At 40.2% G+C, this 24,065-nt stretch overlaps 1 protein-coding gene across 2 annotated transcripts in view; it reads right to left on the reverse strand.

Moving 5' to 3' along the window:
* Nucleotides 1–24,065, reverse strand: part of Wwc3 (WWC family member 3) — a 106,050-nt gene that overhangs the window by 16,743 nt on the left and 65,242 nt on the right. For both annotated transcript variants that reach the window (XM_006994312.3, XM_015987793.3), the window contains exons 6-11: nucleotides 21,894–22,023; nucleotides 20,848–20,997; nucleotides 18,328–18,401; nucleotides 10,174–10,416; nucleotides 4,643–4,732; nucleotides 3,367–3,935 (exon numbers count right to left, since the gene is read on the reverse strand). In XM_006994312.3, coding sequence (XP_006994374.2) covers nucleotides 3,367–3,935; nucleotides 4,643–4,732; nucleotides 10,174–10,416; nucleotides 18,328–18,401; nucleotides 20,848–20,997; nucleotides 21,894–22,023 — 1,256 coding nt within the window. The remainder of the gene's footprint in view (nucleotides 1–3,366; nucleotides 3,936–4,642; nucleotides 4,733–10,173; nucleotides 10,417–18,327; nucleotides 18,402–20,847; nucleotides 20,998–21,893; nucleotides 22,024–24,065) is intronic.

Genomic DNA, 24,065 nt, shown 5'->3' on the forward strand with positions numbered 1-24,065 from the left:
TGAAGCTCTGCTCCTGTCTTCATCCTAGTCCCATGAAATGACCCCAGCCCCGACTGCATGTGGGGATCTTCTAGTATCTGAGTCTCTCCATTACAGATCTCTACAAGGAAAACCAATGCCTGTTTCTAATCCTTACCCTGACACCCAACACAGATGCTTCCTCCATACTCCTTGAAATCCCTTTGAAGAAACAGCACTAGGTAACAATCTTCCCACTTCCACAGTCCTACCCCAAACTACAACTCTAACCAAAACAGCTCTCTCCTCATTACAATGGGAGTCTGCTCAGAGAAGATGGAGACTAAGAGCTCAGAGTGAGTCACTGAACTCACAAAGCAACAGGGAGTAACTTCACCAGGTGTCTTGAGTGAAAAAAAAAAGACACAGCAACTTCTACACTATATGGGGCTCTAGGACTTCAAGACAGACTTGGGAAGTAGTGCCAATGAAGCAGGGAATAAAAAGAAGTCTTCTAGCCATTCATTTAAAAACAAAAACAAAAACAAAACAAACAAACATATAAAAATACATGCTGCTCTTTCCTTAATAAAGATAGACAGACACTAAAACCAAGGAACATAATAAACACTGCTTGATAAAAAGGTAGTAAAAAAAAAACTGAAAATCACATCATAGCCAAAGCTGTCCACTGGCATATTAAAATAATGAATGCTATTAGATTTGGAGAAAAAATACATATAGGAAATAAATATTGAAAGCTTTTCAAAAAAGTTCTTACATGATTATTAATAACAACAGTGAAATAATAATTATAATGACAATCAATAAGCTACCACTCCCAGCCATCCTATGTGTGATGTTGCTGCAAAAGCTGTGCCTGCAGCCTGAACAACAAAGGGGGACAAGGAGGAATAACAAGGCCACTTACAGTAAACATTTCTGTGGAGCAGCATGAGAAGAGATAAAAAAGTCAGAGTGAAAACTGTAAGATTCCAGCTAGTAATTTTAAACAGGGCATGTATAATAAAATCATCAATAAACAGACGAGCAAACTCAAAAGAATTGCATGGATTTTGTTAGCATATTCTAACCAGTAAGTAAAAACAGGAAGTATTTCAAAATCAGGATACATTTAACTTTAAAAATCCAGGAAAGACAGAACTGCAGCAAAAATGTAAAAAATGTCCCAAATTACAGTCTACTCTTCTGTCTTGCCATCTGCCCATCTGACTGCCTTAAGGTATAAAGGGGGGAAAATCACTGCCTTCAAGCTTGGGCAATTTAGATTTTTATCTTAGTAAAATTTTATGTTACTAAAACTTGCCAGAAGGCAAACTTAGATTTTATAGAGCAAGGCTGAGAATTGGAGGGAAATGCATGACTCTGAGCATCACCAGATGATGGGAATCTGATAAGCATGCCTGAATCCTATGACTACTCTAGAATGCAGAGTTGCTGAATCACACAGGAAGGCAAGGGGTCCCCATGTGTTCAGTCTGGAAATCAGTTTACCTGCTCAGGATCCTGGGAGCATCTAGCAGGCCCCAGGAACTGATTCTGTCAGTTATTTCAAATTTCTAAGGACACAAGTCAAATGACAGTGTCATCTAGGAATCTACCACCAGGTGGCAGTCTCTAAATGTAGATGAAGCAAAACCCTTCCACTCCAAATTGTTGGGAACATAACAATGTCTGTCATAGAATGAGAAATTAAATGAGGGGAAAAAAAAACTAATGAAATCAGGATCAGAAATAAATTCAGCTCTTTTCCCTCCAAACCTGTTGTTGCCCTGTCCCAGAGGACCCTCATGTAGACTGTCTGCATAACCAAATATTCTTGAAATTCAACCTTGAAAGAGAACTTAGTAAGAAGGGGGGAAGAGTAGAAAGATGAGTTTAATCAAGACATGTAGAATTCTATCATTATTTCATTTCTGTTGAAAGGAATAAGTATGGCGTGATAAACCTGTAATTGTAAAGAAGAACAAAGGGATAAAGGTTACCTGTATGTGTGAGTTACAGAAAACAATGCATCTGGGACATACAAGCACATTTGCAAATGTAGGGTAAGACACCAAAATAATAGAGAAGTCAAAAGTCAAGAGGCAACCCATAACATAATGATCTCTAGGTAAACATGTAAATGCTAGCAGACTGCTATATAAGGTAAATTGACCTTTATATCAATCTTTCAATCCATTTATCTCTTAGATAACAAAACAGTGGCAAATGGAAGAAACCATAAAGGTCACCTTGTTTGAGGGCAAGAAATGTGGGACAATTCAAGGAAGGTCACAGAACTAGAGGTCAACACGACAGGGAACAGAAATTTGGCCTGAGACTGCTTGTTCGAAGCCATTTCCACTATACCACATTACTTCTGTATTCCAGTTTTATTTGTGACCCTCTGTTGGATATACAGTCAACGGAATGCTTCTCAGGATTCTCAGCCTCTACATTACTAACATCTTGGGCTAAACCATTTTTGCTGTTGTAGGGGCTGCACTATGTATTATAGGAGGCTTAGCAACCTCCTTAGCCTCAATCCACTAGGTACCAAAAGTATGCCTTCTGCCCATTTGTGAGAGACCAGTGTCTCTCCAGACATTGCCAAATTCCCCTCCAGTCAGGGAGGAAAGAGCCACCACACTATTAGCCTAAATTGAATGTCTAGAATATTTTTGCTGTGTAAATGAAAGTTGACTACATGGGCTGAACTTCAGGTACAGGAAACCTTGTTCTTGATGTTACATTACAGTAGTCAACAGTTTCTCAAACAGCACTGAAGTATCAATAAGGGGTTGAACTAACACAATTGAGTAGATGAAGAGTCCTATATAGTCTGGTGGCCCTCTATCTGGAGAACAACAGAGAAATGACTAGGTGCTAACTGGAGTGTCTACTGAAATGGCACAATCAGAATTAGTTCCACATGTGATAGAATTATATACTTAGAAACAAGGGCATGTGGCTAAAGAAAGAAGTCAAAGTGTTAATAGCCACTTTGTGACAGAGGAAGCAGGTATTTCTACCAGGAAGCAATCAAATTCAAGTCTACATGCTGGTCTGAGGAGAGTAGACACAGAAAGTTCCATCTTAGCACAGGCACTGCTGAGTGCACTGACGTCCTACTAACTATTTGTGTTTGAACATGAATGCCTATGAATAAGATTATGTAGATCTTAACGTTATTTTTCAACAATTAAGTACATTCCATAAATGAGCTGAATACAACTTCATCAATGTCAATCTTTCCTGACATAGTCAAGAAAGACTATTGAAATGAAGATCTGGATTCTTCCTAGCCCTATTAATATACTGAAACTCAAAAGTCACCAGCCTCAAGGCCACAGCCCCCTCCCCACTCCCCCAGAAACTCAGGCCTTTCTTCCCATTATCACTTACTTCCACTAGTGGGAGCCACAAGTTGAGGTCCCCGCTCACGCTCACGGGGTCCTTCCCCATCCACAGGGATTCCATGTGGTTGAAGTGTCGCAGTTCCCTGCAAATCTTCATCTCCTAGAGTAGAGGCCTGTGGCCGCAGTCTGTCCAGTGTTCCCAGGCCTTGCACCTCAAAGCTGTCAGTCATCTGTGCCAGAGGGGAGTCCCTCGAAGTTGGGAGGAAGGGTGTGTCTAAGGGAGAGCTGGGGGGTGACAGAGAGGACAAGGAGGAGCGAGAGGACAGTGAGGCCAGAGACTGGGGTGTATCCAGGGACCTCCTCTGCTTGTGGAAGCCCGAGTGGCTCTGTGGGTCTGTGAAGGGGACATCACGCCCCAGGGAATCAAAGGGGATCAGATCGAAGCGCAGAAGCTGGCCACACTCAGCATCAGCCTTCTCATACTGTGGGAGGCCATAGATGTCTGTGAAGCTGATGGAGCTGAGGGAGCCACGGCTGGAGGCCAGTGAGCCCCTGCTGGAGGCCAGGGACCCACGGCTGCTCCCAGAGGACATAGTCAGGGTGCTGGCAGATAGGCTGAAACGAAAGAGCCATGGTTTCAGAAAAACACATGCTGCTCCCACTACCCACCACATGGTAGCTGGGTTGTAGCCTCAGGGAAGAACAGAGCCAACAGGAATGCAGTTCTAAGCTTGAGAGCATCTGAGCAGAGTTTGCTTCTTATCGCCTTTGAATGACACTCAGCACACAACAGCAGACTCTTTCCTGAGTTGAAGGAGTAACTGATAATGTCATTCATACAAAGCCCTCCACATCCTGCTTCACAATACAGTAAATGCTTGACAAGGGGAGCTGCCATTATGCATCCAGATGTTGCTTTTACAAAGGCCCCATAATAAAAATGTGCACAGATGAGTGCTTTTGAAGCTGCTAAGTAAATTATACATTGTTTTAATAAACTTGACTTCATAATTGAACTCCATGTCCTCCTGCCTCAGCCTTCCATATGATAGAATTATAGGCGTGTGTAAACATACTTACTTATTCTGAAAGCAAATATGGTTCTCCTTGTTTTATCTGAGTTGTACGTACAAGTTATGTACAAAAACAAAATGTATCTACTTTTCTACTCTGTTTAATCCCACTTCAGGTTCTAATTACTACTAGTAGAAAATCAAAGCTAAAACAAACTATGAAGTTCATGCACATGTTATTGTAATACATATCTCCACAATTTAATAATAAAATTATTAAGTATACATTTCCCTCCAAAAGTAGCTTACCTCTTTAACTGGGACTGGAGATATGATGTTAAACGTGTAGCTTCTTCCAGCTGCATAAGCAGACAGTTTCTTTTTTCCTGAAGTAGAATCCTATAGATACAAAAATAGTCACTTGTTGGGTCTAAAAGGCAGGGAAATTCTTTTTATAACAAGGAATTTAGTTATAACGAAGAGTTAGGAATGTAGTTCAATGATATATTTGCCCAGTGTGCCTATGGACCTGGATTCCATTCCCATCTCAATATGGAGAAGAAGTAGAAGCAAAAGAAAGGAGGAAGGGAAAGAGAAGAGTAAGAGAAAAGAAAGAGAAAGAGGGACAGAGGAGAAATTCAACTCTAAATTCCCTGTAAATAATTCAGGTTGGAATGATTAAGTTAATTCCAAAGGCATACATTATAAATGGCAACATAATAAAAATAGTTTTGTCTTATTTAGAAAATACATCCCTGGAACTCTATGTTGGATGAAATACTGTAGATACTTGATATATACATGGTTGGAGCAAGTGGATGATAGAAAGAGTAAGTTAGTCTATGGATGGATGAAGAGACAAACAGGTGAGTGGACAAGTAGGAGGGCAGGTGGATGGACAGGCAAGTGTGTGAATGGACATATGAATGGATGGTTAAGGTGAATGAAGGATGACAGGGTAAATGGATAAAAGAATAGACAGAACAAGCTTGGCTCAAGTGCACACAGCATGCATTGATTTGCTGGGATTCCTTACAGCAAATCCAACTCCTTCATCCTAGGCCCTCTTAAGCAAAAACTATGTAAAGTTCCATTGACAATATAGTAAAACAGGCTCTATAACATTTTCCACTGATTCAAACATCTTCATAACTGGAGCCACTCATTACAGAACACACTTTAAAGCTGAATAACATACGTTAAAACCAATGACTTTCAAAGTATGGTCCACAGACCCTGGGGGAATCCCTGATATCCTGTCAGAGGTCCTAAAATATCTCCTCTTCTTCATGACATATCTGTGAGCAGAAAAATATTCATGTGTTCACCACAAACAACATAACAACAGGCTAAATGCTCTAGCAGCTGCCTTCTAGAAAGCCAGATGTTTAAAAAGTTTATTACAAAAAAATGTTAAAGTACTATTTTCTCTCTTTTTTTAACTTCAAAAACATTATCAGCCATAAAATTTTTATTTCTAATAAGGCTTTGTTATCAAATAACAATGTCAAACTAATTTCCAAATCATTAATTATTGACAGATAAAAATCAGTACAAGCTCTTTGAGAGTCCTTAGTAATTTTAACAGTGAAAAGCCATTCTGGGATCCAACAACTTAAGAAGAGCTATAATATATTCTTTTTAATGTAATAGTCACAGAGATCTGCCTGGCTTTGCCTCCAGAGTGCTGGGATTAAAGGTGTGTACCACTACCTCCCAGCTTAATGTAATAGTTTTAAGATTCTACTTACTTATAATTTTGAAGGAAAACATTTTATTATTTGTCCAAAGAAAACTTTAGCAACACAATGCCCTCTTGGGTGAACTATTTTAATATGATATTTAGAAGTCTTTTTTTTTTTTTTTTTTTTTTTTTTTTTTTTTTTTTGGTTTTTCGAGACAGGGTTTCTCTTGTGTAGCTTTGCGCCTTTCCTGGAGCTCACTTGGTAGCCCAGGCTGGCCTCGAACTCACAGAGATCCGCCTGGCTCTGCCTCCCGAGTGCTGGGATTAAAGGCGTGCGCCACCAACGCCCGGCTTAGAAGTCTTATATTAGTGCCTAAGAAAGGACAATACAAGCCAGGCGGTGGTGGTGCACGCCTTTAATCCCAGCACTTGGCAGGCAGAGCCAGGTGGATCTCTGTGAGTTCAAGGCCAGCCTAGGCTAACAAGTGAATTCCAGAAAAGGTGCAAAAGCTACACAGAGAAACCCTGTCTCAAAAAACAAACAAAAAGAAAGAAAGAAAGAAAGAAAGAAAGAAAGAAAGAAAGAAAGAAAGAAAGAAAGAAAGAAAGAAAGAAAGAAAGAAAGAAAGAGGAAAAGGAAAAGGAAAAAAAGAAAGGACAATACCCGTAATACTTGGAATCATGCCACACCTCATTTCCTGTCACTCACTTGATTTTATCCCATTTATCAGATGAGGAAGCAAACACTCTTGGAATGAAAGTAATTTGCCTTGGCTATGGAAGTTCAAAGCTTGGCCGTCAGCCTGAACCTAAAGGTAGGGCAATTTATCAGATTCCAATGCTTCGACTTCCCAGCATTCTTATTCTGTTGTTGATATGTGACAAGAAGGGGGGCATCTTTTCACCATAAAACATTTCCCAAATTTGGGGTCATGTTTAAATTCCTACCCAAGGCTTAGCAATGGAAAAGGCACTAAACTCTCATCTGTCGTTTCTTTTCCAGAAAATGGAGAAAGAGTAAAAGAAAGTGAGCTTCAATTCTGTTCCCTCACTCGGGTTTCTAACCATAACCCTTTATGAATGACTTTGAAGCTGAGACAGGCAAAGATTGGGTCCTGATCATTTAGCTACCCCAACTTAGCCAGAAGAAGCTAGCCTCAGTCCCTCTGTGCCACCTCCACTCTGGGTCTAACCATAAAGACTGTGCCACGAGAAACCTCCTACCCTTAAAGTGATCCCACACTTAAATTGGTAGGAAGTGACACTAAGAAATGTGGCCAGCATCCACTTTACAGAACCTGTCAACAGCTGAAGATACCCTTTGGGGCATTTGGTTTCATCTTATACTCAGCAGTTGATGCGAAGTGTAAAGTAGAGAGGTACTTAACATACATGTATATTCTCTGGTAACCAAGGTCACTTTGTAGCAGATTAGGGAATTCACTTGGATCTACTGAGCTCTCATTGAAGGCTCTTGCCCCAGAACTGACTACCCAAGCTCGTCCCACAAGAGACCACCAGCTGGATGAAAACTAGTCCAGCTTTGGTGTCTCATCCCTTGGTCCCAGGCATTGGAGCTAACATTGTCTTCAGGGAGTTCTGCAGATGTGTACTCTGGGCCCACAGCACTGGCAAGTGTTGAACTTCACATGGGGAAAGAAACCATAGTCAAGGGTGTGGAGGTAGAGGTTCTGAGGAGGCAGGCTCCATTTGTAGACTAAATCCACCCTGCTGAACCGAGACCAACATGAACTCTAGGCCCTCCTATCCAGAACATATAAAAGAGAATACCAAGGTTGAAGAGAAGGTAATGTTTAGCTAAGAAAGCACAGAAGCTCAAAAGCACAAAAGAAAAGTTCAGTAGCACTGCGCTGTTTGAGATTCAGACTCAGCTCTAGGTTTGGAGTGAGATGGTAGGGGATATTGTTATCTCAGGCAAATTGAAATTCATTCTGCTCATTACTAGGCTAAACTGAACTCTCCAAACCCTACCTCTTCCTTCCAATGCTGCCATGAGTGCTGAGCCCCAAGTCCCTCCAGGCCACCATTCATCTACTGTAAAGATTAACAACAAGCTTCCAAACATCAAGATTGCTAGGCAATACAAAGAACAGTCAGAAGTCACAGTGAAAGTGGGTGTAGTAGTGCATGCTTTTAATCTCAGCATTCAGAGGCAAGTGGATCTCTATGAGTTTGAGATCAGCCTGTTTTACATAGTGAGTATATATAGCCAGAACCACACAGTAAGACCCTGTCTCAAAACAAACAGATGAACAAAAAATAAAAAGGAAGTCATAATGAAATCGCCACTATATGTATGGGCATAGGTCAAGCAATTCTGATTACTTAAACTCTATGACTTTATGTAGACAATGCTCAGAAAGATACAATTTAGGGTCATGTCAATATACTAAATCAGAGCAAGCCAGTGTATTAACAAAGTGGGGGGGGTTCCCCAAAGTTCGGCAGATAGCCACAGATAAAGCACTGACAGCTGTTAAATGTGGAAAGCAGACCCAGCCTTCGGCACACTCCACAATCGCAGGCAGCAAATGGAAACCAGGAGACGTGGCACATGATGAAAGGCTGAACAACTTGGCATCAGAGAATACAAAAGACACAGGCTTCACGTGTCTTGTGCTTGAAAGAGTCTCAAGAGTAACTGAGGAGAGGCACGTTCAGAAACGGACTCACAAAAGGCTGCCGACTTCCTACTGCAAAAGAAAAAGCTGCCTTCCCTGGCTAGAAATCAAAGTTGGAGATAAAAGCAATACGGAGACACCCACAATGCTACAGGGAGCAATCCCCCCCCCAGGCAACAGAGGCTCCCTGTTTTGGAGCTGGAACACCACCTGCCCCCCCCCAATCTTCCTGCAGTTGCCTCCAATCCTACACAGGCACTGCTCTGCCAACACAGGCAGAAACCCAAGCACCCACACCAGAAAGGGAACAGTGTAAATGGTGCTTGTCCTTCTTCCCTCTCGATCACTGTCCTCCACCCACTTCTTTGTGTTTCTCTTTTTCTGGAGGTAAGATGTCACTCTGTAGCCCACTATCAAACTCTGAAACTCACTATGTACCCTAAGCAGGTCTCAAACTCAAGACAATTATTCCACATCTAAGTGCTGGGATTACAGGTGTGAATCATCACCCCTGGCTTTCATGTCCCAGTTCTGAGTTGATACCAAGAACCATAGAAAGCAACTAGCACCTCTCACGGCACAGAAGCCACATGATTCCACTTCCCACACATTCTGTAGGAAATATGCCAGATAGTCACTGTTCTCAGGGGAAGTGGAACACCCCTAATCTGGGAGTCCCAAATTTGAATGGATGCAGACCCTCAAGCTGCTTTGTCACCTAAGTATGATGTAGATTTAGGATTTTGGAGCATTTCAGATTTTAGATTTCCAGATTAGAAATTCATAGGAGTATCTCTACAAAAATACTGAAGAAAAAAAAACAAAAAACAAAACCTCCAGCCCCAAGAGGAGGCACATGCCTGTGATCCAGGATCTGAGTGGTAGAGGCAAGAGGATCAGTAATGCAAGGCTAAAGTTAGCTACACAGCAAGTTGGAAGCCAGTGTCGGTACATAAGACCCTGTTTCAAACAATGAAGGAAGAAAGAAATGAAGGGAGGGAGGAGGAAAGGAATGAGAAGAGAAAAAAAGAATGAAGAGAAGGAGAAAGGATTCTAGGGGCTGTGGCTTGATGATTAAGGAGTTAACCTAGCATGTAAAAATAATTAAATATAGAAATAAAATACTCTAGGGCCAGTGAGACAGTTCACAGGTAATCTGCTGCCAAGCCTGGTGACCTGGGTTTGATCCCCAGGACCCACATTATAAAAGGAGAACTGACTGCTGCCAGTTGTCCTGGGACCATCACACTAGTACTGTGGCACACACACACACATATTCATTCATATACACACATACACAAAATAAATGAAAATATATTAAAAGTTTTTAAATAAAATAAAATATACCAAAATTGGAATCATTTCTGGGCTCAAGTATTTTACAGAATGACTGTTCAACATGTATCAATTAAGAAACTCCTCAAACCATATACAAGCCATTCATTTAGTGTTCCAAGATGGTTCATTTCTACAAGTGTTACCCTCTGACCCCCAAATCCTGCAAAGCCACACACCTTTCCGTGGCTCCCTGTGCAGATGTGGCCCGAGCACGTTGGATCTCCTCCTCCAGGCGCCTCCTTTCTTCTTCCAGCCGGGCCACATCTTCTGCCGACCTCGGCTGCTGAATAATGAGCTGCAGCTCCTGCAGCAGGGCCTCCTTTTCTTTGATGAGCTGCAGCCGGTCTCTGTCGGCCTCGGCCATGCCTGGCCATGACTCGTTAGCCAGCTGAGCCAGCTGCTGCTGAATATTGGAGACTCTGAGACAGAGAGGGGCAGGAAGAGATAGGAATGAAGAGAAAACCTGATGTGGACACATTTACTTCACCATTGTTGACTCCATAAGCTCACTTGGTTAAATAAATGATGAGATAATTGCTCCGACCTTCAACTTAATAGCATTTGGAAATGAGGAGTCATGAAAGCACTGCAGAAGTCCTTTGTAATTGCTCCTTTTCTGAGCTGAGAGGTGACAATAATTACATTGTACTTGTTTCAAAGAATTGACAAAAAGGTAGCAATCCTCAACATGTCCACACTCTGTTTCCTACTCAATGTCATCCCAGAGAGGAAGGAAGCTGCTCATGTCTCCTTTTCCCACCACCATCAGTATTTAAACTTTCATCCAAGAGATGCTTCTGCCTTTCTGCCCCCTTGTCCAGGGGTAAGCACTAACAGACACATTGAGGAAATAACAGGAGGAAAATTCATCCATCAGGAATGTTTCAGAAAAGTACAGCTCTGGGGCCGCAGGCTCCACATCTGTTCCTTCCTGCCCCAGAGCCCTTGGCCAGGTGGGATTGAAAAGTGCCTTAAGGAGGGGCAAATACTCAACAAAAGCTGAGTGCTTGAACCCTTCCCTGGCCCTGAATTTCCAAGTGCTTGCCTGGCAAACACATTTCATCTCTTGTGCCCTGAAGTGGTGTTGAATTCAGATTAAATAAAATAGACATTGCTCATGTTTTGAAAACATACTTAAAAGTGTGAGCAGTGTGTTTTAGATAAGGGTTCTTTAAGAAAAAAACTAGGAATGCCAGACCCAACATGAACCCAGTGCTGTGGAGTACGAAGTTTGGCAGGCATGCCTGAAAAACGAAATCCAAAGACTTCATTGAGATGACAGAAATCTGTGAGAACATGTAAGTGTCAGGCACCACAGAGCCTTAAGGCAGTGATTATAAAAAAAAAAAAAAAAAAGTGGAGCCTCAGGACTGGCGCCTCAGGATCACCTGGGAACGGTTAGAAAGGCAACCATCAGGCCCAATCCCAGATTCACTGACTCCTACGCCATGAGGTTGGGGGTCTTGGCAAGCCCTCTGGGCTCTTCTGCTGCTCACTCAAGTTGAACAGCCAGGACTCTCAGAGCTTCCTCCTCTGCAACTCTGCCCAGTCTGGAAGGTGCTAACTGACCTTTAGGGAGTTACACCAGGCACTGACAGGATGTTGTTCTTCACTAAAATGGGAATGGCAGAGGCAGGGCAGGAGCACGCATGAGACTGCCTACTTCCTGTGCCCAGGACACATGGCACTAACCGTTGTCTGGCTTCTTGCCTGCTGGGTCCAGTCCTCAGAATCTTTCTCAAACCCGAGCTCCACTTAGATGTCATCAATTGACTGGAGTTACCACATGCATTAAATAAACTGTGGCCCAGCCCTGTGCCAAATGAGGCTCTGTATGATCTAGATATGTGCACAGGGACTTGCGAAGGCTGGATGGAGAATTAGACAGAACTCCTCTCCAGGTAGAGAACCAACTTAAAACCCATGGTCACAGAAAGAAAAGGGTCTGCAGGCTAAAGCTTACATTTATGCATTTTACTCAAGCCCAGTTCTCCACAAAGGTAAAAAAAAAATCTACTTGTGCATAAGTAGCTTTATTAGATAAGTTGTTTTCTAACTTAAAACTAATATCCTGAAAATGTACTAGAAAATGAGGCCAAATAATGTCACTGGAAAAAAGTAATGTCAGAGGCAACTAAGCAGGGCTTAAGTATCCACCTATGTCTAATTAGTGGAATTAGAAATTTATGGCAGTAATATATAACTGAAGCCCAAGGAAAACAGACTCTGAGCAGGACCATAAATAATCCAGTGGCAAATTAGACATTATAACCAGTAAAATTTCTAGAACAATCTACTATAGCCTAAGACAAAGGTAAAGAATAAATAAATATAAAAGACTTGGCGACTAATGAGAAAATCTGGCTATGTCCTCACAGCAGATTTTTATTTCAGTTTATCTGCTTCTTAGGAAAGCCTATCTAAGCTAAGCTAAAACTATCCACATCTGTCACACTTATGACACAAACAGACACATTCTCAAAGGCACTCCTTTTGAGTTCTTAGAGGGACTTTTGTCCTATGTGTATGTATACGTGTGTGTGTGTGTGTGTGTGTGTGTGTGTGTGTGTATGTGTACGCGTGTACACTAGTGTGTGTCTCTCTCTCTCCTCCCCTCCCTCTCTCTCCCCCACCCCCGTCTGTCTGTCTGTGTGTGTGTGTGTGTGTGTGTGTGTGTGTGTGTGTGTGTGTGTGTGTGTTACTGGAGCCATCGCCTGGACAGCATGCATGCTTAGTAACCACTTATTACTAAGCTATATGTCATCCCACCAGAGCACTCTGAATTTCCTATGGTTTAAATACAAAGAGATGAAGTCTCCATTGAGACTGGCAGCTCTATGTTAGCTGGTATCTACAAGGATTCAACTTGCTGAGGGTGACAAAAGATCCAGTTCCTGATAATTCTATCCTTCTCAGGAAATGTCAAGGGATTCACACTATCTAGAAAATCAATGAGCAGAAAGGCTTAATTACTGGAGGGAGGAGGCATACAGGGAAATTTTCAAAGAGCCTGCTCACCTTAAGCATAATGAACCAGTAAAACAGCCAAAGTTAAACCATGTACTATAACTTTTCATAGCTTACAGGAAAAAATGTGCTAGGAAGGGCCAATTTCTCCAGCAGAAACAAGATCCGGATGAGGATGATTTCTTGCAACCCATCTGGAAAAGTTGTTTGGGTCATGCTGAAAACTAGGCAAGCATTTCCATGCTTAAGCACACTGCTTTGTTAATTCCGACTTCACAACAATGAAGATGCTTGTAAGCTGCTTTTTCAAACTACCTCAGAATCTAGAATATTGACACGTTGGAAAAGGCAATCGCCCTTCTTTGTGACCACACTCTGGATGTGGACTTTTGAACCCCCTTCAGCCAAAAGAGGCATACCTGCCTGTGGTCTGTCTCTTTTAGAAGCTAAAAGCACTACAAGGAAGGATTCCTCCAACAACTGACCACTAGCACAGTTCCCTGGCCTTTCAGTATCATGCCTTGTCTGTTGGGCTAAGGTCCTGGAACAGAGCCACAGGCAAGGAGCATCCTAACTACTGGAGGTTTCCATGAGGAAGCAGATATCCTGCCTGAGGCAAAACACAGATGTGCCAGGGTCTGTGCACCTTCTTCTAGATCCATGCCGGAAGCTGATCCACTGCTTGAAGGCCCATTCCTGGGAGGGCCATCATTTCAATTCTGAGCATTATAGAAAAAGCAATTTCCAGAAAGACTTTTCTTTGAAGTATTAGTTCAATAAAATTAAGTGCTTGATGAAGGTTTCCAGGAAAAAGAAAAAAACTTTCCCAAGTTTATTTTTAAAGAGTCCTAAAAGCCATATAAAATTGGGAAGGGATTTTCTTCCTTACTTTTTTTGAACAAATCCACTATATGCTTTATTGATTTTTCTTTTTCTTTTTGATAGATAAAACATCTATCAAATGACTTATGTCCTCACAGCCTACATATAATCTTTCACAAATAAAGAACTTTAAAAGACGCTGGGCGGTGGTGGCGCACGCCTTTAATCCCAGCACTTGGGAGGCAGAGCCAGGTGGATCTTTGTGAGTTTGAGGCCAGCCTGGTCTAGAGAGAGAGATAAAGGAAAGGTGCAAAGCTACACAGAGAAACCCTGTCTCGAAAAATCATTAAAAAAACAAAACAAAACAAAACAAAAACAACTTTAAAAGATATGTTTCCTCTTTGTGAGTTCAAGGCCAGCCTAGTCTACAGAGCAAGATTCAGGAAAGGTGCAAAGCTACACAGAGAAACCCTGTCTTGAAAAACAAAAACAAAATATGAAAGATATGTTTCCCTACACCCTGAGAGTGAATAAATAAAAGCAAAATTTCACTGCAGGTTTCACATTTATTACATGATTTCTAAATTCTGTTCCCTGAGCAGATCTAACACAGAAGTAAAATATTAACTATTCAGTTCTGATATCTGACCACATGTTTTTTTCTGTCACAACCAAGGCATCTTAAACCATGAACGGAAACCTGTGTTCAGGTTGCAGAAACTACTTAGATTTTCACAGTTTGTGGGGAAATATTTAATTGTTTGAACTTTCTAGGAACAATGTACTTTTAATATTAAAAACATTTGAAGCACATCAAGAATAACCCCCAATTTCTACCTAAAATTTTCAATCTGTTGTGTAATTTCCCGTTTCTAAAATCCTGTGGCTTTCTGGAATAGCAAACAGAATTTCAGGAAACCTGTCACTCCATTTGATGGTGACAAGTAACAACAAATCCTACTGTCATGGTGCCAACTTAGAAACTTGTATCTTCAGATTTCAATTCCAGGCACAGATCTGGCATCTCATACATTTTCACTCAGTTTTCTTCTTGTGAATGTTTACATTTTATGAAAGAAAGGTCAAAGAAAATCTCAGCTGAGATATAATTGGATACATGACAACATCTCCAGCAGAATGAATGAATACTGACAGGTCAGTGTGGATTCTACTAACTTCTACCTGGGAAATTCAGGAAGTCTCCATTTAGAACACATAGTACAAGAAGTATCTGTCAATATACTACTTAGTGTCTACCATGTCCCTCAGCTATACTCTCTAATATTTTCTCCCCTTGAGAAGGGCAGACATTTAGATAGGAACTTTCCAAAATGAGAAGCAGCAAGTCTTCAACTCCTTATCTTCACCCAAATGGAAAAGATGGAGCCATGATAGCAAACACACTTTTATTTACTTGTCAAAGCCCATATACAAAGCCACTTGAGAAAAGAAGGGGTAAATCCAAGTGACTAATAAAATTCAACTAGGATCATACTACCACTGAATCCTGACAACCGACGAACACCAGAACCAATCCTGACAGCAATACTGAAGACAGGAACTGAACGCACCACATGTTTTGTTCCTATCTGAGCCGAATGTTTCCATGGAAATGGCTACAAATTGTGCACAGTTCTGGACCAAGTGCTCTTAGGTTAAAAATACGGAGCCATCTGCGTCATCAGGGTTGCTTCAAGAAGATTTGTTCTTCCAATTTCAAAAAAATTCCAAAAATTTTAAGCCAGACATGTGAAAATATTCCTCTCATAAGGACTGCCTTAGGAATCCAAAGAGTCATTACAGGAGGGAAAGATAAAAGCAGCCCTCTTGGGACATTTCAACCCAGAGTTAAAATATTCAACAGGTTAATCTTGACAGTGGTAGTCTGGTCAGATAATTCTCCAGAATTCTCACACTATCACTTGGAATTATAAGTTCCACTCCTAGGGACTTCCTTTAAATCTGAGCACACATAAAATCCTTCATTGTCCAGAACTCCACAGTTTTGATAACCTTGTGTTTACTTAAAACAACCTCAATTCTAGACACTCAAGAAAGACTTCTTCAAAATGTATAAAAGCATCACCCCCCTCTTTAGAACTGGAAAACCACAACTGATTCTGTAGTGGATATGTATAACGGTTACTTTGTATGTGTGAACTTGATTAAGCTAAGGGATCCCCAGACAGGTGGTAAAACATGATGTCTGACAGTATCTGTAAGAGAAATTCTGGCATGAATCAGAAGACTAAGTAAAAAGACTTGCTTTTTATCAATGTTAGCAAGCAACATCCAACGGACTGAATTTAAGTATTGAATTTACTGGTACAAAATACAAAAACAAAAAACAAAACAAACAACAACAACAATAAGCCTGATCTCAACTGTAATGGCTTAAAACAACGATACTATTTGACTACAGTTCCACAGGTCAGCAGAACTATGTTCCTTCTAGAACCTCTAGGAAAGAATAGATCTCATTGCCTCTTCCAGTGTGTAGTTGGCCTCTATTGATCCCCACCATGCCTTCTCTCACCTGACCTTCCTGAGTCTTTCTCACAGCATCCTGGGTTGGAAGTGGGCATCCTCAGATCATTTAGGAGCATCTCTGCCCATCTTGAGATGCTTAAACTCATCATACCTACAGAATCTTGTTTATCTTTCATTTCTGAGAAGCCTCTAATGTGCTGCTAAGGTAGAAGTGCTGGGGCCTGGATTCTTCTAAGCAGTTATAGTACATCTAAACAGGATTCTAGCAACTGTAAAAGAATACTTTGCTACCTAAGTAATGATTAAATGCAGTGTCTACCCACTGAATAATCTTAAATCCTCAACTTTTTGCCCAAATGTATTACTTTGACATCTAAAAGGTGACTTTGTACATACTGACACCATTTCTAGAACAAAGAAGTCACTTGCTATATTTGGTAAATGTCACAATAACATATAACAATTATGGTTGTAAGTGTAGCAATAATCTATTTTCTGTGTTTAATACAACACAGCAAATTCCAGCACCCACACTTGGCTGTTCCACTTCGAAACAGGCACGAAGGAGCAGAGGACTGGTCAGAAGAAACAATCGCCCCCACAAGCACCCAAAGCTATCATAAAAGAATGCATGCAAAATGAAGCATATGACCAGGGAGGTAACCAGGACTGGCCAATGAACTTAGGAAATTCAATGCCAACCACAAGTCCACTCTGAAAAGTCCTGGGAGAGCTGGTGTGATGCTTCCCAGTTTAAAAAAAAAAGAAAAAAAAGTAGGTTTTGGTTTAGGCTACTGCTGCAGCAGGAAATCAGATGGTTTGCTTCTCTATTAATGTTACAGTTTCATAAAGGTGATTTTCAAGATCTCAATGAACACTGGTCCAAGTGTCAAGCTTCTAAGGAGTCCCTCACTCTGCCTGCCCCTCCCCCCACAAGATATTAAGACAATATGTAATCCATAACGAAATAGAATGTTTTATCTTTTAATCTGAGCCTTGTGTACAGGCCTATCATCCTAGCTCCTCAGAAGGTTGACACGAGAAGATCACAGGTTCAAGGCCTGCCTGGGCTAGCATGAGTTCAAGGCCAGCCCAGCCAACTTAGGGAGACACTGTATGAAAATACAAAATAAAAAAGCAGCTGGGATATAGCTCAGTGCTAGGCCAACTGCTCAACATACTTGATGCTCTGGGCTATATTCTCAGCATGGCATATAAAAGTGAAATAAAATTCAAATCTATGTTGCATGGTTTTCTGAAACACATATTTTAAAATGATTTGGTTTTCAAATTCTAGTTCTATAAGGCATAATAGAGAAACCGTTTCTCAATAAAGGGGGTATAAACCATGCAAATATTGAAAATTAAAACCTAAGCACCTGAGGAGAAAGGCAACACACTAAAACCACAGAGGCAAAAAATATTGCATTGTGAAAGGATATGACCAATGTTTTGTGGTGAAGACTGGAGGAAGGGATGGAGTGAGGAAAGACAAACCCAAGACACAAACTGTGATAAACATAGGCAGGTAAGCTATAATATAGGTCAACCCAAATGATGTCACTTGTCTCCAACAAATGAACTCGAATAGATATTGCTATCACCTGCTGACCTATCAGTACCAAACTACTTTTGATGGTTAGATGGATAGGTTTCTGTATCAATCTAAGTGATTAATGCCAATGTGTGTGAAACACAAAACAGTTTGCTTCCACTGGCCTGATGGATGGATGCTATCTGTAAGTTGGATGAGAGGGAGGGCAGGAAAGGATTCCCAAGTATCTGATATGACAGAGAAGGCTGCAACAGTCTCTTATGGATTCACATCATCTTAACTTTAAATACTAAGAATTTCACATTTTAAGAGCACTTGAAAGTTCATCAGGTGTATTATGAAGATATAAAGAATAAAGGACCTTTTCTTTTCTATTTCATTCATTGCTTCCTAGTAAAATGTGGGCACTCAGGCACTAGAAACGTGTTCAGCCTTTTTCCACAGAAGAAAGCAAGGAAGCAAGCAGAAGGCCAGGCTATAAAAGTGTGCTTCTTACCTTTTGCGAGCTTCTTCATACTGCCAGTTAAGTCTGACACGGCCTACAAGTCTTGTTTTGTCATCAAAGAGAAACTTTCCAGAACACAAGGAACAAAAAAAAAGGAAGAAAGAGAATATTAAAAACATGTTTTCAAAGCAGAAAATTCACTTATCTTTTGGGGAAAAAAAACCCTAAGAATATTATTTACAATGTATTTTTCAAAGGCCTAGAAGAAGCACCAGAAGTAATACTCTGCTGCCACCCCTGGCTGGTGAGGGCTGAGAGGTAAGCTGTAAGAACTTCTGCTTCCTAAAACTGGCATTATTTTTGTTTTTAAAATAATGGACACACAGACACACAGACATAGACACACTCACAGACATACACACACACACACACACACACACACACACACACACACATACAAACACACTCATCTATTGTCACTGCAAATAACAAAAATGAATTATATTTCAATTAACAGGCAATTACTTACTGTAAGCTGACACAAAGGCAAAACATTTACCCTTACTTTGCACTGTAGATTCTCCAATTCCTCATTTAATACAAATATGGCCAACCCTCCATATTTGTGAGTTCCACACTGTAGATTCAACCAACCATGGATTAAAAAATGTAGTTAAGTCTACAATGGTTGCATCTGTACTGAATATGAACAGACATTTTTCTCCTGTCATTGTTCTTAAACTGTAAGAGTATATTAACTACCCATATAACATCAGGTATTATTAACTATCTAGAGATGATCTGAAGTGAACAGGAGGAAGTATGTGAGGGTCTGTGCAAATAGCATGCCATCTGACATATGGGACATAATCATGTGTGGATTCTGGTGTTTGGGAACCAATCCCACATGGACATAGTGAGAAAAGCAGACGTTCTACTTAGAAATCCCAAAGTCTAAATTAGATAGACTAGTTTCCTAAAGAAGCGGCTAGAGGATACCTTCCAAGGCTCAAGGCATATAAAAGGAAATGAAGATAAAAGGAAACAAGGCAAGGTCTAGACTGGGGAGTATCACCTACAAGTTATGCTTTAAATGCTCACAATACTATCAGTAGTAAGGCTTAAATATTTTCATGCCAATTATATAGAAGGTAACAAAATCCACACAAAACAAAAAACTAGTTAAACCGAGATAACAGCTGTAAAGCTGCCAACCCAGGGCCGACCCCAGTAACTTTCAGGGGCTTATAAGCCATGACAATTTACAGCTGGAATGGCAGAACCAGCCACTACTCCCAAACTGACATTTTTAGAATGGCTTATTGAAATCATTAGAGAGCTTTGATCTTATCTGTTTCTCTCAAACTAATTAAGAGCTATAAATTCTAAATCAACTTTAGGATAAGAAGAAAAAGTCATTTCCAGAACTCAATGAGTCTTGTGCTTGCTTCCTTTCTTCATTCCAAAATCTCTGGGCAAAAATGACAAGTGTTTCGGCTCACAGATTTTTCTCTGTGTATTACAGTGTTAACCATGTTCTTTAAATAAAAGATCCTTTTTCAAAAATGTCTAAATACACTTTCATCAATAATGAAAACAAAAATTGAAAACATTATTTCCAGAACAGCTAAAACAAAACAATTCATCATTTATACTATACTTACCCCAGAAAGGCACTATTTTTCAAACTTTCAAAGTACTATTAATAACTAAAACCCAGACATTCTCACAAATTGTTTTACCCCATCTCTCTTAAGCTTTCCTTTATTTAATGGGAGAAGTACCATGCCTCCCACTAATGTTTTATCTTTACTTAATAACCCGTGAGGAAAAGAAGTCCTCGAAACTGCTCTCATTTGGTTGCAAATTAATTTCAAACTTCATTACAATTCATTCATTACATTCATTGTTCCAAGTCTCAAAGAAAATCAATTTCCTGACATTGTCTTAGGAGAACAAGAAATGGCAACAAAGTATAACCCTAAGTGACAGCGCCACAAAACCTTTGGAAGTCACAGCCTAAAACAGAGATCAGCAATCTGATCCTGGAGTCAGGTCCAAGTCCACCGCCTGTTTTTTTTTTTTTTTTTTTTTTTTTTTTTTTTTGTTTTGTTTTGTTTTGTTTGTTTGGTAAATAAAGTTTTAATGGCAACCAATAAGCCTGTTCTCTTAGGTATCATCCAGAACACCTTTTTGTATTATAATGACAGGTGACCAGTTAAGAAAATGACTATCTAGGCTTTCAAAGCCTGAGATATTTACTACCTGATCCTTTGCAGAAATCATTTGCTAAGCCACACTGTAAAATGTCATGGATATTTCAAGAAAACACTTAAGTTTAATGCTGGCAAAGCAGCTGCCATTTTTAAGACACTTAATCACAAGACAATATGCATTCAAAATGCAACATTACAGCTAAATGTGAGGTGATTTTCCTTTCAAATTTATTGACACAAAGCCCAAAATATCTTTGAGGTAGAAATTAAAAGTTAGTTCAAATGGGTGACAACACCACCAAAGCCAGTGACTCCTCTTTGGGAATGTTCATGTCTCTGTCCTGGATGAGCATACCTCCCCTATAGTATCAGTCTGAGAGCCAGCATCACAAAACTGCTGAGGGACACCAGAGTCACCAAGTGCGCCTGTGCTGTGAGAGAAATCTTGTAGAGTGTCCATAATGGAGCAGCTATTCTTGAAGCTGTCAGTAAGCTTGGCCAGGCTCTGGAAAAGAGTAAGACAAGTTCTGTGAGTGGAGACAGCATAGTTTCCTTCCTTTAGAAGCAGCTGTTTCTTTCTGGTTCAAGGAGGTCTACAGCCTAAGACTAGAGCGATGTCTCATCTCCATTATCATTAAATTTGTTTTTTGTTTGTTTGTTTTTACAAAAGCATCTTTTTCAATGCACATACTTTAGAGAAAACTGTTAGTCATTTAAGTAAAGAGAAACTGAATCCTTCTGGTAGCACACACATAAAATAGAGAATAGTTATGGTACCATTGTTCTTGCTTTTTTAAGCTTTTGTGTTTCTTAATTAAAACAAAAAAATGCATTGCTATCCCAAATGCCCAAACAGTTACTGGGTCTGACAAACATGCATGCCACTTCAAATTTTTTAGAGGCAAACCAGAGATAAAGCATCTCTCAGACCACACTTTTATAACCTGATTTTTTTCATCCATTGTGCTAAATGGAAAAAAGTAATTTGTGGATGTTAACATGCTAAAAATTACAGTAAGTATGAATTCTAGCGCATGAAACTTGTTTGTGTGGACATTCAAGAGAAATAAGATTGTTGACTATTTCTTTAGGCTTTGGTACTTAATTCACTTTTGGCATTGCTGAAGACACCAGAACCAGAATATACAAGTGCAACAGAACTCAGGCAGTTGGCTCAGAACTGAAACGAAGGCGTTTTGGAAGGGGCCAATCATCCTGAGTTATTTAAGATGGAAGAGATCAGGCAGAATTAATACGCTTACTTAATCATGGTGGGCATGTGCTCAAAATACACATATATTTTGTACTCATAAATTTATGTATACAATAATATAAAAATGTAATAAATAAATGACAGATAGGTCGGCAGGCAGAGTTTTCAAGAGGCAGCCTTGGTTTTACCTGCATCAGGTCCCGCCGCTCTTTCTCGCCTGTACAAATGGCTTTCTTAATAGTACGGAGTTCACTCATTATAGCCTGAGCCTCATCCAGTTTGTAGTTGGTGTGAGAACTTGACATCTTCCGGTCAATCCTGTTTACAAATAAGAAATTAGAGTCATTCCACATGAGATTATAACATCCTTTTAAACAATAAATATTCAAACATTCCAATATTTAAAACAATATATATTCAAAAGTATCATAGAAAGGTGGAAAACAGTTAAAAGCAGAGTTTAGGCACAAAACAGCAAAGACTCCATGAAACCTTCCATCCTTGTGGTAAATATGAAAACCTGAGACCTGGTTGATGGATATCTGCCTTTGCTTCAGGAGCATCCTGTGTAGGAGAGGAGGCCCATATCCTCTACTAAGTAGCATGCTTGAATAATACATGAGATTGTATATTCCCTCTCGGGGCAGATAACCAAAGTTTTTCATTTATTCTCAGCATTATTAAGGTCAGTGGTCAAATATGTTTATTAAATAAACTTATGGGTGAGATTTGTATGCCAGGAGAGTATATGGAAAACAGCAAGATGTGGTATGGTCCAATAATATACTTAACAAAAATTGGAACCTCATTTTGTGGTACTGGGGATTGAACCCAGGACCTTGTCCAGGCTAGGCAGCATTCTACTACTGCACTATATCCTCAGCCCTCAAAAACTGGAAATGTATGCCTTCTCTATTCATTCATTTCATTCTAGTTATTACTTACTATTCTAGTTATCACTTATCTCTATCACTTATTCTGTCTACTTCCTTGATACTTTGCTTCACTCCAAATATCCATCCATCAAAATTTCCTTCCTCCTTCTCTCTCTCTCTCTCTCTCTCTCTCTCTCTCTCTCTCTCTCTCTCTCTCTCTCTCTCTTCTGCTTCCGTTCATCCACTCAGTCAACCTATGCACATATAAGCCTGGCTGGTAGTAGTAGGTATAGAACACAAAACAACCAGACTTGGCTTCATCTTTCAATAGCAGGCTGTCTTGGCAGCATGTCCTCTGTCATGTCTCCCATTCCTAAGCCTCAAGCCTGGGAAGCCTACAAAGCTAAGGAAATGGAGAAATTGGTCCAGATGTAGAATGAATTCCTTCCCTGGAAAGCAGCTACCTAACTCAACAGGTTCCAGACCCACCATTACACAGGTTCTGAACCTAATAATTTCCCTCAGAGGGTATCCTGAAGATCTGGATCATCATTGTGAGCCCAAACTGCCTGGTTTTCCACTACACAAACCTAGTATTCTGTGAGTAGGAGTAGAATTCCAGCTCCACCACTCATTAGCTGTGGGATCCTAGACAAATCATCCATATCATTGATCTACTTCATTGTGTCTCAAATGGGAATACTAATAACACTACTCCCACAGGACAGACGTAAGATTTAAGGAGAATATGTAAGGAAAGGACTCACCTGGCAGAAGTCCTAGAATGTAATGTTTGTAATAATGATAATTATCAGGATAATAAAAGTTCTTTCTCATTGGAGAAAAGGTATTAAGTTGACAATTTTACTATTTTATTATTACTAATAAATTCCTTTTCATATGTGTAAAAACACAAAGCAAAGCTCAGCACCAGAGTTGACCTGACCTACTGGCATCCTTGGAACAGAAGGGCAAATACAGAAGCAAGAAACTGAGTTGGAACAGGGCAATAGAACCAGTCAGTGTTTCTATGATAGCCATCAACTACTATGGACATTTATGAAGATGAAGACTAAGTCTTTTCCCTAAGAGAACAGATACAAATAAACCACGGGATACCCCATATTGCACAATGACAATTCCAAACCAATCACAGCCTGACTCCACAGGCACTTCCATAATGGTCAGGTACACCCTATAAGTTTCTCAAATGTACATTTCTATAAAGCAAAATTCTTTAGTTATACATTATTTTAATTAGTTGCATGTATTTTTTAACTAAAGTGTTCTATGCTAAAAGTTAAATTACATGAGCATGAACAGAAGTTTGGACTGTAGGTATTGCTTTTTGTTCTCAAAAGATCCCTACTCTGGATCCTTCACAATCCAATTGATTGAGGCAATTAGTTTTAACTCCATAGCACCTTAATGGTTGTCATGAACTTTAGTAAGGCCAGGTGGTAGTGGTGCATGCCTTTAATCCCA

Source organism: Peromyscus maniculatus, chromosome X, assembly GCF_049852395.1.
Source record: "Peromyscus maniculatus bairdii isolate BWxNUB_F1_BW_parent chromosome X, HU_Pman_BW_mat_3.1, whole genome shotgun sequence".
In the NCBI taxonomy this organism is placed as follows: domain Eukaryota; kingdom Metazoa; phylum Chordata; class Mammalia; order Rodentia; family Cricetidae; genus Peromyscus; species Peromyscus maniculatus.